This window comes from Aristolochia californica, unplaced genomic scaffold, assembly GCF_029961685.1.
Source record: "Aristolochia californica isolate CCGP_79_NKW_82.1479 unplaced genomic scaffold, dmAriCali1.0.hap1 SCAF_14, whole genome shotgun sequence".
NCBI lineage: Eukaryota > Viridiplantae > Streptophyta > Magnoliopsida > Piperales > Aristolochiaceae > Aristolochia > Aristolochia californica.
Window position 1 is genome coordinate 25,184,416 of NW_027181815.1, and position 16,973 is coordinate 25,201,388.

General features: G+C 39.7%; 1 protein-coding gene across 1 annotated transcript; it reads left to right on the plus strand.

Annotated features, from left to right (window-relative positions):
• Positions 1-1,691: 1,691 nt before the first annotated feature.
• Positions 1,692-15,255, plus strand: LOC137950648 (uncharacterized). The gene is made up of 10 exons (XM_068797228.1): positions 1,692-2,196; positions 2,475-2,572; positions 2,651-2,696; positions 3,940-4,022; positions 4,902-4,966; positions 10,434-10,495; positions 13,701-13,760; positions 13,953-13,985; positions 14,748-14,813; positions 14,909-15,255. Exons 1-10 carry the CDS (start codon positions 1,870-1,872, stop codon positions 14,951-14,953), a joined length of 885 nt encoding a protein of 294 aa, XP_068653329.1. The 5' UTR covers positions 1,692-1,869; the 3' UTR covers positions 14,954-15,255.
• Positions 15,256-16,973: the final 1,718 nt, after the last annotated feature.

A 16,973-nucleotide genomic window follows, 5' to 3' on the forward strand; every position in this document is an offset into this window, starting at 1 on the left:
GAATCTTATTAGCCTATGTTTGTCACATGAAGTTCAAATTGTACCAAATGGATGTAAAAAAGTGCATTCCTAAATTGGTACATTTAAGAAGAAGTTTATGTTGAACAATCCAAAGGATTTGAAGATATGAGCAAGCTTGACTATGTATACAAACTACATAAAACATTATATGGGTTAAAACAAACTCCTTGAGCGTGATATTAAAGTTTAAGCGAATTAATAGAGAAAAATGATTATAAGAGAGGTAGCTTAGATAAGATTCTATTTACTTAGAACCATGATTAATAAGTCAACTTGGGAGACTTAAATTTGTTCTATGCTCATTCCCACATGAACTGAAGTGGTCTTGGAGGATTAAGCTCTTGGGCTTTAATATCTAAAAAAATCTCTTCAATCAAGATTTATGATTTTTCTTCTACTTTAGTTTACTTGCATGTGCAAATCAATGGGACATGATTTTGACACTCTTCATAATTGAGATCCTTATGAAAGTCAACTACTCCAAGGTGAGTAGCATCTCCTCGCTCAAAAGCTTAGTACTCCAATTTTAAAATTCAATAAGCTTAAGAAATAAAGAAATAATTTGGAGTCCTACAACCAAAGTACTGACTTTTGAAAGATCTTGAAATTTCATATTTGGAGCTTAGAGTGGAATCCTTTGCTTTGGGGACAAATCCTTTGCGCTCTAATTGCTATTTTGAGGGTCAAATCCTTTATTTGACACGAATCCCATATCTTCTATTTCCTACAAGGGTCAACTCCTTTTTGAAGACATCTTCGGTCTGGGATGAATCTACTTAATGTAATCGACTCATATGTATGCATTTTCTACAAAAATCGACTCCTTAATTAATTCATAATTTACAGTATCTTAGATTCAACTCCTTAATTAATTCAAAGCATATTATATCTTAGGTTCAACTTCCTTGGTTCTTGCATGTTGATGTATAGAGTTAACTCATTCATTATGGGGTTAATCCATGTTGTCTCAACATGAGTTTTCTTTAGGCTTAATACCATGCTTCTATCCTCGACTCCATATACAAGTACTCAGACTCATTCAATATGTGTGCTCGACTTCGAGGGTGAGTGCTCAACTCAATGTGCTTCTTGAGGTGGTACTTATTGAAATTTAACGTTTGATTAGTTTCTTCTTTCATATGTACTCGATTCCTATGATGTGAGTCGACTCCTTTTATAAGTAAAACTCAAAATCAATCTGTTTTTTCTGTTCATGAGTCACTTAAATAATATATTAGTTAAATTTTAATGTTTGTTATCATTGAAATCTAGGTGATTAGAGGAATTTTGAACTTTTTATTTTTCGGCCCATATGTTTAACACATGTAAAATCCTAAGCTAGGTAAACTAGGCAAACATGAGCAAAAATGTGTCATATATCTAAATCTTGGTAATTTGTCATGTACATATTACAAAAGCAGAACTTTTATACATGGATAGAAAATGAATTCAGAGGACTATTTGGAATGACAATTGGAATGACAAATATATGTTAGGCATCTTCACGAGTTTTTTTAATGGCTCAAAATGTTGTTGAAAATCAGATATAATGGCTCAAAATGACAGAAAACCTGTCCTATACTCAACGTGCGTGGAGATTTTTCCCTCGCCCTATATCCGTCCCACAGGTGGGAGAAACCTGTAGTTATGAATTTCAGGTCGGACTGGGTTGCATCCGGCCCGCAGCTGACTCTACAGCGAGCCAAACGAACCTCCCGCTCCTAGGCTACTACTGCCCACGAGTGTGAGACAATCTTTGCTGCTAACCCCCTAGATACTTCTCCGGAAAATCCTTTCAGGCTGAACGCTGGAATTTCTTTAACGAGAGGAAGAAGGAAGAAGAAAGAAATGCTCTCTGCTACGCCTTCCAGATGCGGCTCACTGTCCATCCTCACTCCTCGGACCGGGCGTGCTCTTCAAGTCTCAGTCTCCCGCAACTCTAGAGCTATCACTTTACCATGTTGCCGGGGGACCAAGCAGCAAACCGGCTCTGTCAAGAAGAAATCATCCCCTAAGAAAAAGCGGAGGTCTGTCGAGCCCATTGTCGTATCAGACGACGATGAGACTACGTCCGCAGCCAACCGCTCATCTCCTTTGCCGAAGCCGCCTGCTGGTTTTATATTAGATTCCTATGGAAGGGTTCTCATGGCATCGTCAAAGCGTACCATCACCATAGTAAGACTCTGTTGGCATATCTAATATCCTTCTTTTTCTTCTTTCCGTTACTTCATGTGTTTCTGTTTTTCATCATTTTGTACCTTTCGATGCTTTTAAAAAAAATTATAATATTGAGAAGCGATTTTGAAGCTTGACAAGTCCTGTTTGGGTATTTTCTACATTACTTCATCGTTCTATGTCTAAGTTTTAAGTTGATCTCGATATGTTTGGTGTTAAGGTAGAGCTTATGTCAGTGAATGGTGGTGAACGACTGAATAAATTGCTGTTTTCTACAGATGGATCCGGCCAATAATCTGCCCTTGGAGTGCGTAGTTAGAAGAGTTTTTACAAGCTCTCAAGGAGATGAGTGCATGCTCTTATGCCCTGTAGATACGTAAGGCTTCTTTACGTCTATCAGTATATTTCTTTTTCAAGAGATGACTCTTTTGTGATGATAGGTGTTTTTCTGCAGGCCTGTTCAAATATTGAAGAGTAAAAATTTTGAAGGATGGGCTGCTGTATGTTTCTAATTTTCTTCATTTTCCAGTTTCCTATTGCATTAGAATTATCATTTGATGGAACTGACTATACATCAATCAATAATGGTAGAAAGTTGCAGATGCTCCTTTTTGATGGCTTCAAGTTTCTTTATGAATTTTTTTATTTTTATTTTTCAATTCTTTGCTGGTTAGTGAATGGTTATATGGAACAGTGCTATGAGATGTGTACTAGACCGAGTTCCTAGATCAGATTGTTGAAGCATTTGACAAGGAAACCGGTCAAAACCGTGTTGATCAATCATGTTTTGTGAGTTAGCCAGCTGGCCGACCCAGCTGAGTTAGTTCAGAAAGTGCTCATGTGAGGGAACTTTCCCCCTCGTGACCAACCAGTACGGGGAGGGGGTGCAACCTCTCCTCGTCTATAGACGTCAGTGGTGGAGGGCCTATGGCCCTTCTATTCACATGTAGATCCTTCACACGATGGAGGACAGGGCGGGAGGTGGGAGAGGAGCCCCTGCATAGGGCTGAGGCTAAAAGACCTTTTGTGTGAAACTCTTTTGCTATGCGACTTATGTAAGATCTGCCATATTAATCTTTAATATGAGACTCTTTTACCATGAGAGTCACATAAGGTTCCTCCTGCATATTTGTTTTTTGAACAGTTCCTCTCAAGCTATAGTTGTTAACTTTAGACTTCCCTAGTTTAGAAACAAAGACCTACACTTAAAACATGAAACTACGGTATAAAAGAAAATTTACCAATTAAAGTTTTTAACCAAAATAACATGTTACTGAGTGATGCTTCCCATAAAAAAACAGCAAGTTACTGTACAATAAAACTTCTAATTTCAGCAAGCTTGAAATAGGAATTTTCAACTTAGAGGGACTTTCAAATTTAGGGCTTTTTATTCTTGGAATGTGAGTTTGAATTTAGAAATTCATGCCTCTCTAAATTGAGTCTCCTTCTTTCTTTTTCTTTCATAAACATGAGTAACTTAGGGGTGATCTTTCACATTGTGATGTACTGCATCACATAATAATTTAATAATTTTTGTTTCAACTTACATGAGACAACTAGAACTAATCTTAGATGCATGAGGGACAATTTTACATAATATCAAATGAAGAAACTACCCTTAATAATCATATTTCCCAGCATTACATACTGTGACTCTTGGTTCTTTTATTTTCCTTAGAGAAGATGAAAATAATGATGCAGTAATTTGTGCAACTTGCAAATGACATGTTTGTTTTGTTCTAGGTTAATGATGACGAAGTTGAATCCATCCTTCCAGCTGCTGCATTTGCACTCGCCAAGATTCACATGCATCTCATATTCAGTGGGTAAAGATTATTTTAGCACTGATTCAATGTTATGCATTTTTAGATTTGATAGTTTTGCAGGATCTGGGACTCATCCTCTAAACAAACAATTTCCCTATCTCATTTTTCATCTCTAAAGTGCTAAGAAAATCAAATGCAAATCTGACACTGCTTAGAAGTTGGAGTTTGATTGTGAATGAATTCAACAAACAGAAGTAAGAGAACCATAAAAAATAAAATAAAAAGTCAGGCCAAAAGTTCTCTGGAATTTATCAATTCAATCTCAAAACCAGGATACAGCAGTTTTCTTTTTTCCAATATTCTAGAACTAAGTTTCTTACTAAAACTCAGCTATAAGCCTGCCAACTGATATAATTTTCTAGCATAAGATTTTCCTAGGACTGAACTAATTAATCAAAGTTCAACTTGGACTTTCTAAACCAGGATCTACCAAGATGAAAAGAAGAGAAAAAGAAGACAAGAAGAGAGAAAAAAGGAAGAGGTGAAAAGAAGAAAATCGTGAGCTCCAGAACTACTTTTTATGGCTTGGTTAAAAAACTAATACAGTTGTAATGAAAGAAACTAATAAGATTGCGCAATTAGGTCCTGTCCTGTAAATACACAACCTCCAACAGTACTCCTTCAGTCTTGACTGACAATTTTATGGTGCTTGCCTCATAGTAAAAAAGAAAATCCTTAAGACAGGTAATGAGTCACCAGAATCTTTTCTTTCCAACTAATGACATTCTTCGAGGAGTATATTTAACTACAATATATCTTTTAGCAGCATTGTCTAAGGGTATTGAATTTTTATGTCAAAGTTTTATTGGGACTGGATATTTTTCTCTTTCTTCTCCCAATATTTCACTTGACTTTTGATTTCATTGTTATATATTTCAGATTTTGCTATACTGCAAGAGGAGGATTTTGTTACTCTGAAGAGGATATACTTGAATTTCGAACAGGCATAACCTCCCTTCTCTGCATCTTTTTGGTTCTATGGTAGGATTAACTACAATGTACACATGCCACAGGGTAATTCACCTATGCACGTGTTATAATCTTTGTGATGAGTAAGAACTTCCTCTTTAGACAGGTAGTGTGCCTGCCTAGGAGCCTTGCTCGCTTTGTCCAGATTGATGTGGGCCTTCAGCTTCCAGTTGTTGACCTCTCCATGCTTCAGGCGTGCATTGTCATCATTCCTTAGGTCATTTGGATTGAAAGAAACTACTGAATCTTCTAAATGAAATCCTCTCTTTGGCAAAGGGTCATTGAAAGAGCTTTCTCTCGAACTTTTGCTTGGTTTGTGCCTCTCCCATCGTATCCCTCATCATATTGAAGCTTGGAAGCCCTGGGCTCCTAATATCATTAAGCTCAACTTATTATGGATCATCATTAAGTAATCCTGGACCTTCGAGCTTTGGGGGAATCTTTAGACTCCTTGGCCACCATCCTTGCTTTTTATGCGGGCCTCCTTGGCATTTTTTACTCCGCTTCAGCAGAGTTACATGGTCTCAAGCATAGGCTTTTAATCTTTAGAGACCTGTTCCATGGTTCTCTTCATGTTGAGGGTGATTCCTAAATCGTCATCAACTAGCATTCTAGCATTTTGGAGCCTCCTTGGTGTCATTGGTCTTGTATTTTTAAAAATTTTATGCTCGTTGACGCTCTTGTTTGTAATTGGAGTTATCTTTCCTAGAGCAACCGACTGTTTGGTCGACTGTCTTGCTAAGGAAGGGGTCTGCTAGATACAAACTACTTTGTAGAAATAGATTAAGACGGTTTATTCACAAGTGCGTTGCGAGAGAGACGGGAGGGATGAAGAGAAGATGAGCCAATGCGAGTGATCGACGAGCCGATGCGATGACGGCAACGATCGACGAGTCGTCGCGAGAGATTGACGAGCGGTGAACCTATTGCTCGTCGAGACAGCTGAGCAAGATTTTATGAGGCGCCGAAGAGGAAGAAATGATCGTCGTTCCAAATCTGAATCTCCTTCTGGTTGGGACACTCATCTCTAACGACGCTCCTGGGATGAAGGTCTTCTCTCCCCAACCTCTCCCGCAGTAGGCGACGACTTGCGACTCTAGCAGGTGAAGTTCGAAGACCACCAGATACTTGGTGACCACTCCTTTGTCGCATTTCTGGTGATTCTGAGCGAGATTCCAGAGAAGATGGCTTGAGTGTCGACCTAAAGACTAGTGATGATGGCAATGGCTCCAGCTAGACCACCGTGCACTGTCGGAGCCAAAGAAGATGACCCCCCGAGGTTTTATGACTCCATTGAAGGTCCCCTTCCACTTCTGTTATGGTCCTACGACCGTCTTGATCACTCGGGTGGCTCTCCGAGATGCCCCCAGTGTTCGTATTGCAGTGAAGAGCGCCATGCCTTCATCACTGTTACCCTATCGACCAACGCTTCCATCCTTGCTGCTTTCTTTGCGGCAATTGTTGAAGACTTGAGGCCGTCACCCAGAACTAGAGAGCTCTGGTCTGGGCCCTGGAGGTATTATTTCCGTAAGGTCCATCGTGGTGGCCGCGCTGAATGCAAAATTTTGCAGCACAAAGACTCCACAACGATGGCCCGTGTAACCATCCCAGAAACCACCAACTCTGGCTTCGGATGGAGTCAACTAGCCCATGCCATCCGCAACATTTTTCCACCCCCTGGCCAGATTACCCCCTTCTTTTCCAACCCAGAAAACCGCTCCCACCAATCCCGCCCCAACAAACCCCCCCTACTCAGAAATCAGCCCCGACCCCTAATCCTTCCTCTTCATCCCCAACTCCACAGAATACAAATCCCTCCCCCCTTGGAACCAAAAGTGCTGCCGTTGAGGTTCAGCTTGTAGTGGCCCGAAAGTGGAGGAGACTAGATCGCCATTGTTGGAGATTGAGTAGAGTGTGCTGTCTCAACAATCAATCGCTAGTTCCGTCTGAGACTAGTGTCGTAGAAGTAATTGAATTCCTTCCGAGTCATAAGCTAGGCCGTTACTTAACCAACAATTTTATCTGCAAGTACTTCAATTGTGGAAGATCTAAATTTGAATTTTCGTCTATTCCTTTCCTTTCACAATGCCCAAAAGATATGAACAATTTCATCGCTAGCCACTTTGGTACCTTGATCAGGCTGGATAGTGTCACGACTGGACGCCGGCAGTTTGACCGAGCCAGGCTCTTCATTTGCCTCAGCCATGTCCACTATGGGACGACTTACCTGTGTCTCGACGCTGGTCAGTCCCCCCTCGGGCTTGGCATCACATCTGGAGGACTTGTGGGAGACACTATTTCTCTCACCGGCGCCAGCAGCAGCGACTCTCCTCCCGGCCCGCATGTGTCTGGTCAGCAGGCGCCCCCTCCTCCCTCTGCCACCACTGAGCCTCCGGACAGCCTTTTGCCCCTATGCCTTAGACTGCCTACCTTACCTTTCCCATTAGCACCTGACCCCTTGCAGAGATTCTCCCACCACACTAACACCCCTATCCCTTACCTTTCCCATCGCATCGATACCAGGACCCCTCTTTTCCCGCCCTAGGCCCTCCCACCCGAGGAGGCTGCCAGCACTTCACACACCTACAGTAATCCGCCCCCCCCCCCCCCCCCCCCCCCCCCCCCTCCCTCCCTCCCTGGGAACCCAGTGGCCCTCCCCACCAGCTGGGAGATATGGTTCTTGGTGACTTTTGCTTCCCCCTAGCAGGATGACAGGAACAGACAGTTTTACTTGGCTCTGTAGACTGAGTTCCACCAGTTTGATGAAGAAACTTGGAGTCGTATATCTGAGCTGGCTAGAAGAATGGGAGTGGTTTACAATGATAATCACTCGGATGGCAAGGCCACATTAGGAGTTAGCAAAAAAGGCAAGAAATGATTGTTCTTTCTTGGAATGTTCGAGGGATTGGATCTCCTAGAATGTGTGCCATTGTTCGAAATCTCCTATCTATAAGTCGTCCATCTATTGTAATTCTTCAAGAATCTAAATGTCATAATCCTTTTAATTCCATTGTACATGATCTCTGAGGTTGTAGTAATTTGGAGTGGCTTGCTATTATTGCAATTGGCTTTTTCAGTGGTCTCTTTCTTCTTTGGTTGAAGTCTTAGATCACGTGATTGGTTCCTTCTCTATTGGAATTAAGTTGCGCGACAGATGCATTGGATGCACTTGGGGCTAGCTGGCATTTACAGCCCCACCAGATATCGGGAGCGCCACTCTTTTTTTTTTTGAAATGAGAGTGCCTCTCTTTTTGGGATGAGCTTTTTGACCTTTTGCCTCTTTAGCCCATTCCTTGGCTCCTTGTCGGGGACTTCAATGCGACCGCTTTTGCAATGAGAAGTCTCACCCTGCCTCCAGAATTTCCACCACCATGAGGCAATTTGCTGACTTTATTAGCATCTTTGAATTGGAAGAAATCAGCCTCTTATTGCTACCTCTCAGAACATCCTCTCTCCACTCTTAGATTGCTGCCCTTGATGTGGTTGAGGAACAAAGGTGTCTTCCCTATGCTGAATTTTCTAATCGCATATCCTTTCACTGCAGGTTTCAAACTATTCTTCACTCTGAACGGGTTCAGTGGAAGCAAAAGGCCCGCTTCAAGTGGTTGGCCTCGGCCCGTAGGAGGACTAACTGAGTCACTTATTTGTCTATTGACAATGAAGTTACCTTGGATAAAACCTCCATTATTGATGCTCTTCTAAGTTTTTTTACAGATCTATACAGGGAGGAGTGCCACCACTGACCCTGACTATCCAGCCTTCATTTCATCGCAATTTCTCCCATCTTGTGGACATTCATTCAGGTCCCTTTCTCTGACTTGGAGGTTGAGGATGTGGTCCTGGGGCTCCCCCGGGATAGGGCCCCGGGACCTGACGGGTACAATGGGGGCCCCGGGACCCGATGGGTACAATGGGGACTTTTACAAGGCTTGCTGGCCCACCCTAAGATCGAATATCATCTCCATGGTCCGAAGCTTCCTCGATCGTGGACTCACATTTGATAGTGTGGGTGCTACCCTTGTTGCTCTAGTTCCTAAGAAAGCTAGCATGGAGTGCCCTCATGACTTTCGGCCGATTAGTCTTGTTAAGGAATAGTCTCACATGGATTAGTGAGTACAAAGATTTTGAGTTTATTAGTTGGGAAAGAGGTTTCCTAAGTTGGCTAGTCATTTTGGGATGAGCCTTGGACCCAACTTAACATGGTATCAGAGCAGGTACTCATATGTGGGCCTGTACCTAAAAACTATCTACTTGTAGAGCCACAAAAGAGGGCCTACACCTAAAAACTATCCACTTGTAGAGCCACTAAAGAGGGCCTACACCTAAACTGCCTACTCCTAAATTATCCACTTGTAGAGCCACAAAAGATGGTCTACACGTGAGGGGGAGTGTTAAGGAATAGTCCCACATGGATTAGTGAGTACAAAGATTTTGAGTTTATTAGTTGGGAAAGAGGTTTCCTAAGTTGGCTAGTAATTTTTGGATGGGTCTTGGACCCAACTTAACAAGTCTTGTTTGAAGCCCGTACAAGATCATCGCCCGCATCTCGGCTCATCGCCTCAAGGTTGTTCTTCCTTCCATCTTCCACCGGGGCCAAAGCGCTTTTATTAGAGGCCGAGACATACTAGATTCAGCTATGGCCACGCATGAGATTGTGGATCGTTTTGCCAAGATGGGTCGGTCGAGGTTTGTCCTCAAGTTGGACCTTGAGAAACTGTTCAACCGGGTTAGTTGGTCCCTCTTGGATTTATGCAGTGTATGGGGTTCAGAAACAAATGGAGATTTTGGATCTGCAATTGTATTTTTTCGGCCTCATACTCCTTGCTCCTTAATGGCACGGTCTGTGGCTTCTTCCAGGGCACTCGAGGCATCAGTGAAGGAGACCCCCTCTCCCTGCTCCTCTTCAACATCATTGCTGAGTACCTATCTTCTATGTTCTACTCTGCTCGCAACATTGGTTGGTTGGAGGCCGTCTTTGATTGGGGTTGCTTTGACATCCCTTTACCGATCAACCTACTTGTTGGCTGACTCTTTAGCTAATTGGGGTGCCTCCCTCCTAGCTCTTCTTGTCTAGAGTTAATGTAATGTAACTCTCCTCCTCTCTTTAATAAAATTATCATTTTCATATAAAAAATGATGAATAATTCATTTTGTTTCGACTAGAACCCTTTATGTCTTCATTTCTTTCTGGAATTTTTAATCAGTTTCTCTATTTCAGATCATGCTGTCATATTGTAAATGAGTGTACTTTTGCACCATGTTTGGGTGGTATTTCACCAAATCACCGTATCAAATTGTTGTAACTAAATTCTTCTGTGTATTCAAACTTTTGAGCCTGGTTTGATATTAGCCCATTGTCTGACTGCTAACGGAAAATTAGTGGTCTTGGGTTTTAGTTCTATGGGTACTATTGATAGTTGTATTGGCATCCATATTTTTCAGATGATGGTGAAGACATAGAAGGCTTACCTACTGAGGGGATAGAGATTACTTGCTTCCATCTGGTGAGAATGCAGATTGAATGTTTCTTCTGGGTGTCCATTTCATGTATAGTTTAAAATTTTAAAAGCCCATCTGAGCTGAGTGAACTTAATTTTTAATTTAACTATTATATTAGATTGATTTAAAGCTTGATTTATTCTTTTTCTATGTTTATTAATTATCCCATGCATTCATGATTGATATTCATTTTAGTTCTTTTTATTAGTTTTATCATTTTTAATGATAAAAAGTATAGAACGATGTTGTTGTAAATATAATCAAGTGAATGATGTTCATGTAAATAATGTGACATTTCTAATGAAGAAAAAGTTGGGTGCAGCCAATTCTTGGACAGTGACCAATTGTTGGTGGCCTCTGTCTATAGCAATTTTGAAGGGATGGGAAAGTATTGAAAAACATAATACCTCCATTGCTTGGAAGTTGTCAGCTCCCCCAAGATGTTCTTCATATGGAGTGCTGCTTAGGGTAAAATTCTTACTTTTGAGAATCTTAGGAAAGGGATCACCATAATCAGTAGCCTTTGTACCTTGTGTGGGAGGGATGAGGAATGCATGAACCATTTACTGGTCCACAACTCCAATTGGAATATTTGGATGCGCTTTATTAATAAGCTGGGACTGTACCATCTCCTTCCAAGTAATCGTGCCAAATTCCTGAAGCTTGGGATTGGCATCAACTTCCCAAAAAAATGGCAGGCTCTTGTTTTTTGCTTGCTTTGTCCACATGCCTTGGGGCATCTGGCTTGAAAGAAACGGTAGGCACATTAACAGTAAGTACAACACCTGAAAGAGTTATTGATAACATTGTGGGATCAATTATGGTTTGGTTTAGCACTCAGAGATTTTCCAAGTCGTAATTGGGGGAATCTCTAGAATGCAGACTTGCTGCCTGGTTTTTGGTTCCTCAAAATAAGCAGGCTGTGGATAAATCCCCCCTCTCCTCGGTGTCGTAATACTAAAATTTGATGGTTGTCCATTTGGGAATCTAGGATCTACAGGTTTTGGAGGTTTGTTTAGAGTGGGTTCTGATGAGCTGCAATGAAAAAATTGTGCAACACAGAAACAGCCAATTGGTTTGCTCTCCATGTAAAGAAATGATATGGCAACGAGTCATGTGGGCTGTCAGGTGACTTCTGAGAAGTTTCTGCTGGGTGAGCATAATTGTTGGAGATGACAATGTAGAAGATATGAAACCGATGCAGACTAGCAAGCCAACATTAGAGAGGAGACCCCATGCCAAATTACCTCGTGCTATCTTCCCTCAAAACCAAATTAATGGATGCCAACATGAGTGCTTAATTATGACCAACACTCTTTGATTAGAAGGGAAATATGTCTAATAAATTAGGACTCTATGAGAAAAGGAAACTCAATTCATGTCAATGCATTGAGAAGTAACAGGATAGAAAAAGGAAACAAAAGAGATTTTCGGCATAACTGACCTTTTCTATTTCAAATATAGTTATCTCCTAAAGTATAGCTCAGAATCACAAATGGCTTATTTCTAAAGAAACTAAATTCAAAGATCTTTCTTTAGAGATATAATTCTCCATTTAAAGTCTTGTTCTTGCAGGCATAAAACACCTTACAAAATGAAACATTTTGTTGTTGCTCGAACCTTTCTTGTTGCCTGACCTTTGTCAATTTCTTTTTGTATAAACCTCTAATGGACTAAAAAAATTTGCATTGGAAAATGGACTCAGAATCCTTTCGGTCAATATATAATTTGCAATATATGTACTAGGATTGGAAAACATCACTGAGGAAGGAAAAGAAGAACACAAACCTAAAACTAATAGAGATGACAAATGATGAAAGGATCACATTATCTTTATGGGTTAACCAAGTTAACTCACATAACCTGCTCTGATATCATGTCGAGTTTCTGGAAAAGAGAAATAATTCATTGGTTTGGAGTATAATGAGCCTCTATTTATAATAGAGGAAACACATAGAATCAAATTACAATTAAACTACCCATATCCCAATTATACTCAAAGCCAAACACTTAAAGATAAGTCCAAGAGTAATTAAACAACTGAACAAGAATAGAAGACTAGCATAACTAAAACTCTTGTAGTTGAAACACTTTAGTGGGAGTTCCTCGCATGAGACTTTGTAAGATTCCGCCATATTAATTATTGCTCTGTGAGATTTCTTTCTTAATAGTTATGTAAGACTCTTCCATCCTACTCTTCTACAAAAAGTTGGGTATATAGTCATCAATCGAGGTACATTTGCTTTATCTTAAGGTATATTTACTTTATATTAAATATTTATACAAAAGTTAGTATATACATTCAATGTTGAGTATATGCAAAGTGAGTTATGCTCCGTGATTTAGTGACACTGGAGACTTAGCACCGCGAGTCTAGCATTAGTGAATCACTTGAGAACCCATGTGACTTGTGCCATGTTATTTCTTATGCGGCTCACACTTATTGAATGTTGCGGTATTGCGTGTATCATGTTACGCCGGATTCTAGTCCGTTAGAACTCATGAGGGTACTAATATTGCTACTTAGGCTGTAAACTTGTTTTTTCAACTGTAAACATTATGTATTAACATAAGAATGGATATAGCAGAAGTGAGTGCATGATATTACAAGAATACCGTAAAATTTCTTTATTCACCTTTGTTGTTAGAACTGGATTGGTTTAGCCAGTTCAACATGGTTGAAACAAAAGCTGAGCCCTTCTTGGTTCTTACACTGCCCATAACCAGTTCTTTCTGAAAACCAAAGGAACTGGCCACTTGGGCCAGTTAGGTGATAAACAGGACTAGTTGATCAGTGTGGTTCGAAAATATAGTTGGGTTGATTGCAAGTGATTTTTTCTTTTTCTTTTGGACTATGGAGGAACTTTCAAACTGCAGAGCTGACATGCACATGCACATATCTAACCATGCTACAAGATCACAAGTTTGTGTGTAAATGTAATGAAACATCATATAGTTTGGTTTCGAAAACATTGTTCTGTACAAATTAGTAGTTTTTTCTTCAAAATTGGTTGAATCTGGCGTTGTTTTCAAATTCAATCAATTTGCATCTAGTGAATGCTGAGGAGCAGAAAATGGTTTACTACAATTCAACCGACCACTCAAGTTGATGATTCAGTAGTCCAATTGATAAACAACTTCTCTTTGGGCATCATATGATACAGTTCAATTCTGATGTTTTCATTCTTCTCTCTGATCTTTGTTTTGCAGGATGGTTCTCATTATATGATATATACACCATCTGATCCACTTCTATTTGTTGCTGTGAAGGTAAACCTTACTTTTTTACATGTCAATTTGATATTCGCTGCAGGTTCCTTGTGTTTTGATTAATTATTGTGCATCCTATTTGCATTTCTAAAATGTATTTACTTCGAGGCATTCCTAGTGAGATTTTGATCAAAGTGTTTCACAATTATTTGGTCATATCCTGAAACTGAGATCCTCATTTTGTGTGTGAAGGACAAGATTGGGTCGCTGAAAATTGCTGATGATGTAAGTTCATTTATTGTTCTTATGCGTCTTGTGCTTTCATAATTAATGTGGTATTTTCTAGGGCATTTCATTCACTGCTATTTAAGATGGAAGTGTCTGCCAAGTAAGAGAGAAAAAGAATGTTGTGTTTCGTAGAGGTCTATAAGTTGGATAGCTGAAAATTGCTGATGATATAAGTTAATTTATTGTTCTTATGCTTGTGTTTTTATAATTAGACGGCATTTTCTTGTGCATTTCACAACACTGCTATATAAGACAGAAACGTGGGCACTTGAACTAGAAGAGGGGGAAAAAGGGTCTAGTTAGGATCTCTTCCTCTTGAACTAGAAGAGGGGGAAAAAGGGTCTAGTTAGGATCTCTTCCTCTTTAAAGAGATCGGGTTTGTTGAATTTCCGGCATACCAATAGCAGAATTTATGCCTTGCTTATAGTGAAACCTGTCTACCCATTGTTCATCTTACTTCTTTATTGTCTTGAAAACTTTGCCTCTGCTGACTCTCTTTTGGAACGGTTACCCATGCATTAATTCTTATCTTGGTTTGATCCCATGGATGGTTGGATTCTACCCTGCTTTTGGACTCTTTTGAAAGTTCTCATTATTTGTTTTTTTTATTTTTCCCCATCGATAGTATTGACCACATACAAAAAAAAAAGAATTTAGAGTAGAAGATCGTTTCTGCAGTCAAATTCTTGTGGGTAAAGAATATTGAGGTAATCACTATTCATCTTCCATCTCGTGTTTTTTTTTATCTGGGTCATACAGGAGCTCTTGGATGATCCTGCAATTGTTGATGCAATAGACGAGGAGACAGAATTTAATGCATTGGTGGTACGTGTATGTTGCTTTTACTTTTAAGTCAATCAAAACATTTATCTGAAGTTGGTTTCATAAAGCTGATTATTTGTCCTCAACGGAACTAACAGGAAGAAGAGGCGGCTCTTCTTGAATCAGTGTTGGGAGAAAGATAGCCCTCCTTGACAAGCGACACAGCAGCCAATTTTTCTCGTATCAGATTTTGATCTTGCTTCTCTAAACACTATAGAAACAACTAAGATTGGAAATATGTGTATAGATGTATCTATTCCGGTATTGCATCAAATTTTCCTAGTCTGATTGTTGATCTTGGGGCTCTACTTGTACTATAGATATGAAATCTCACTCCTTTACTTCTTTAGATGTTCAACAACTTCATTTCTATTACTTCTCTTAGTCTGTACTGAGAACAACAAAAAATATTCATTTATTATTGTTCTTGCTCGTTTTCTCCAAATTTATAACTGTTGTTCAGTCATATTATAACTATATATTACGATTCAACTGTAGAGTCGATACACAAATCAAATACAAAGTTATTAACAATCCAACGCAGACTTGGTGAAGTGATTGGGTTTGGTTTAATCTTGTTTAATTGGGTTGCCATTGGTTGATCATATACTAATGTCATAATAATATGTATATAGATCTGTTCTTATGTTCCTTAAGTCCAAAAGAATGGCTAAATATACCAGAGATGGTCCCCTTATACCAGTAGCTGAAAATTGAGAAGTAGAGGATAATCAAATTACGACTTGGTTGGTGAATAATATGAAGTCATGTTTAGTGACCAAATTTTGAGCTTTGGAACAATTAAAGAGCCATGCATAATTTTGGCTTTCATTTTGTCTCAAGAGAGTAATTTGTCTCCGAGTTATGAGGCGTTGTGTCTAATATTTTAATATGGCGAGAAGAGATAAATCAAGGATAGATTAATTTACTGAAGTGAGAAATGTCATGTAGGAAATCTATACCTTTCATCCTTTTACTACAAATGTTGAAGATATTTGTAAAGAAAAGCATCTGATTCAAGTTTCTAGGTTTCTAGATGGTTTGAGATCTGAATATGATGCCAATTTAACCCAATTATTGGCCAATGACAATGTGTCTACTCTTGAACAAATCTTTAATAGTGCTTCGTGTAGAAGGGTGTTGAATTTAGGAACCCATGATTAGGACTTCGAATAAGGTGGTGAGGGAGAATGAGAAGAAGATGAGAAGAAAAGAGAATAAAAGAGAATAAAAGAGAGCAAGAGAGGAGCTCGGCCAAATGGAAAGAAAGAGAGAGAGAGAGAGAGAGAGAGAGCTTATGGACGAATTGAGAGAAGGGGAGAGAGACTTGATGTTCTACCCCAAGCTAAGGGCCTCTATTTATAGTTTTTGAGATGATGTTACAATTTCTATAATACCCTTAGGGCTATAAGCTTTACATAAGAAAAGACATAAGTAGTTATGTTCTTCTTGACTAATTCCATCTGGTGCCATCTTTATGAGATGACTTCTTATTTAGCATTATGCCACCTCTCTTGGATGAATGGATCTTCACCTTGGTCGTGTGGGTTTGAACCCATCTTCTAACACTCCCCCTCAAGCTGAGGGTGAGAAAACATTATATATGCCTGGCTTGCTGCAAATGGTGGATATGATCTTGTGAGTGATTGACTTTGTGAGGATGTTTGTAACTTGTCCTTGTGATGAGATATGTCTCCAACTTGTCCTTGTAATGAGATACGTCTGAGGGATAATACGCCAGCTTGGAAATTTTTTTGTATAAAGTGGTTGTCCACTTAAATGTGTTTTGTTCTTTCATGGAAGACTGGATTCAAAGTGATATGGATAACCGCTTGATTATCACAATGTAGATCCATATAAGCTCTTTTATAAAATCCCAATTTAGTAAGAAGAGATCTGATCCGTAGAAGCTCACTGACTGTGTGTGCCATGGCTTTGTATTTTTCTTCTGCACTGGACCTTGCAACCACATTCTTCATCTTGCTTCTCTTTGTAACCAAGTTTCCTCCATCCGTTGTATAGTACCCAGCAGTGGACTGTTTATCATCTAGGGATTCGACCCAGTTTGCATCCGAGAACCCTTCTATGTTGAAGTGACCATGGTTTGGATAAGAGAAACCCTTTTCCTGGAGTTCCTTTTAAATATCATAATATTCTTTTCAA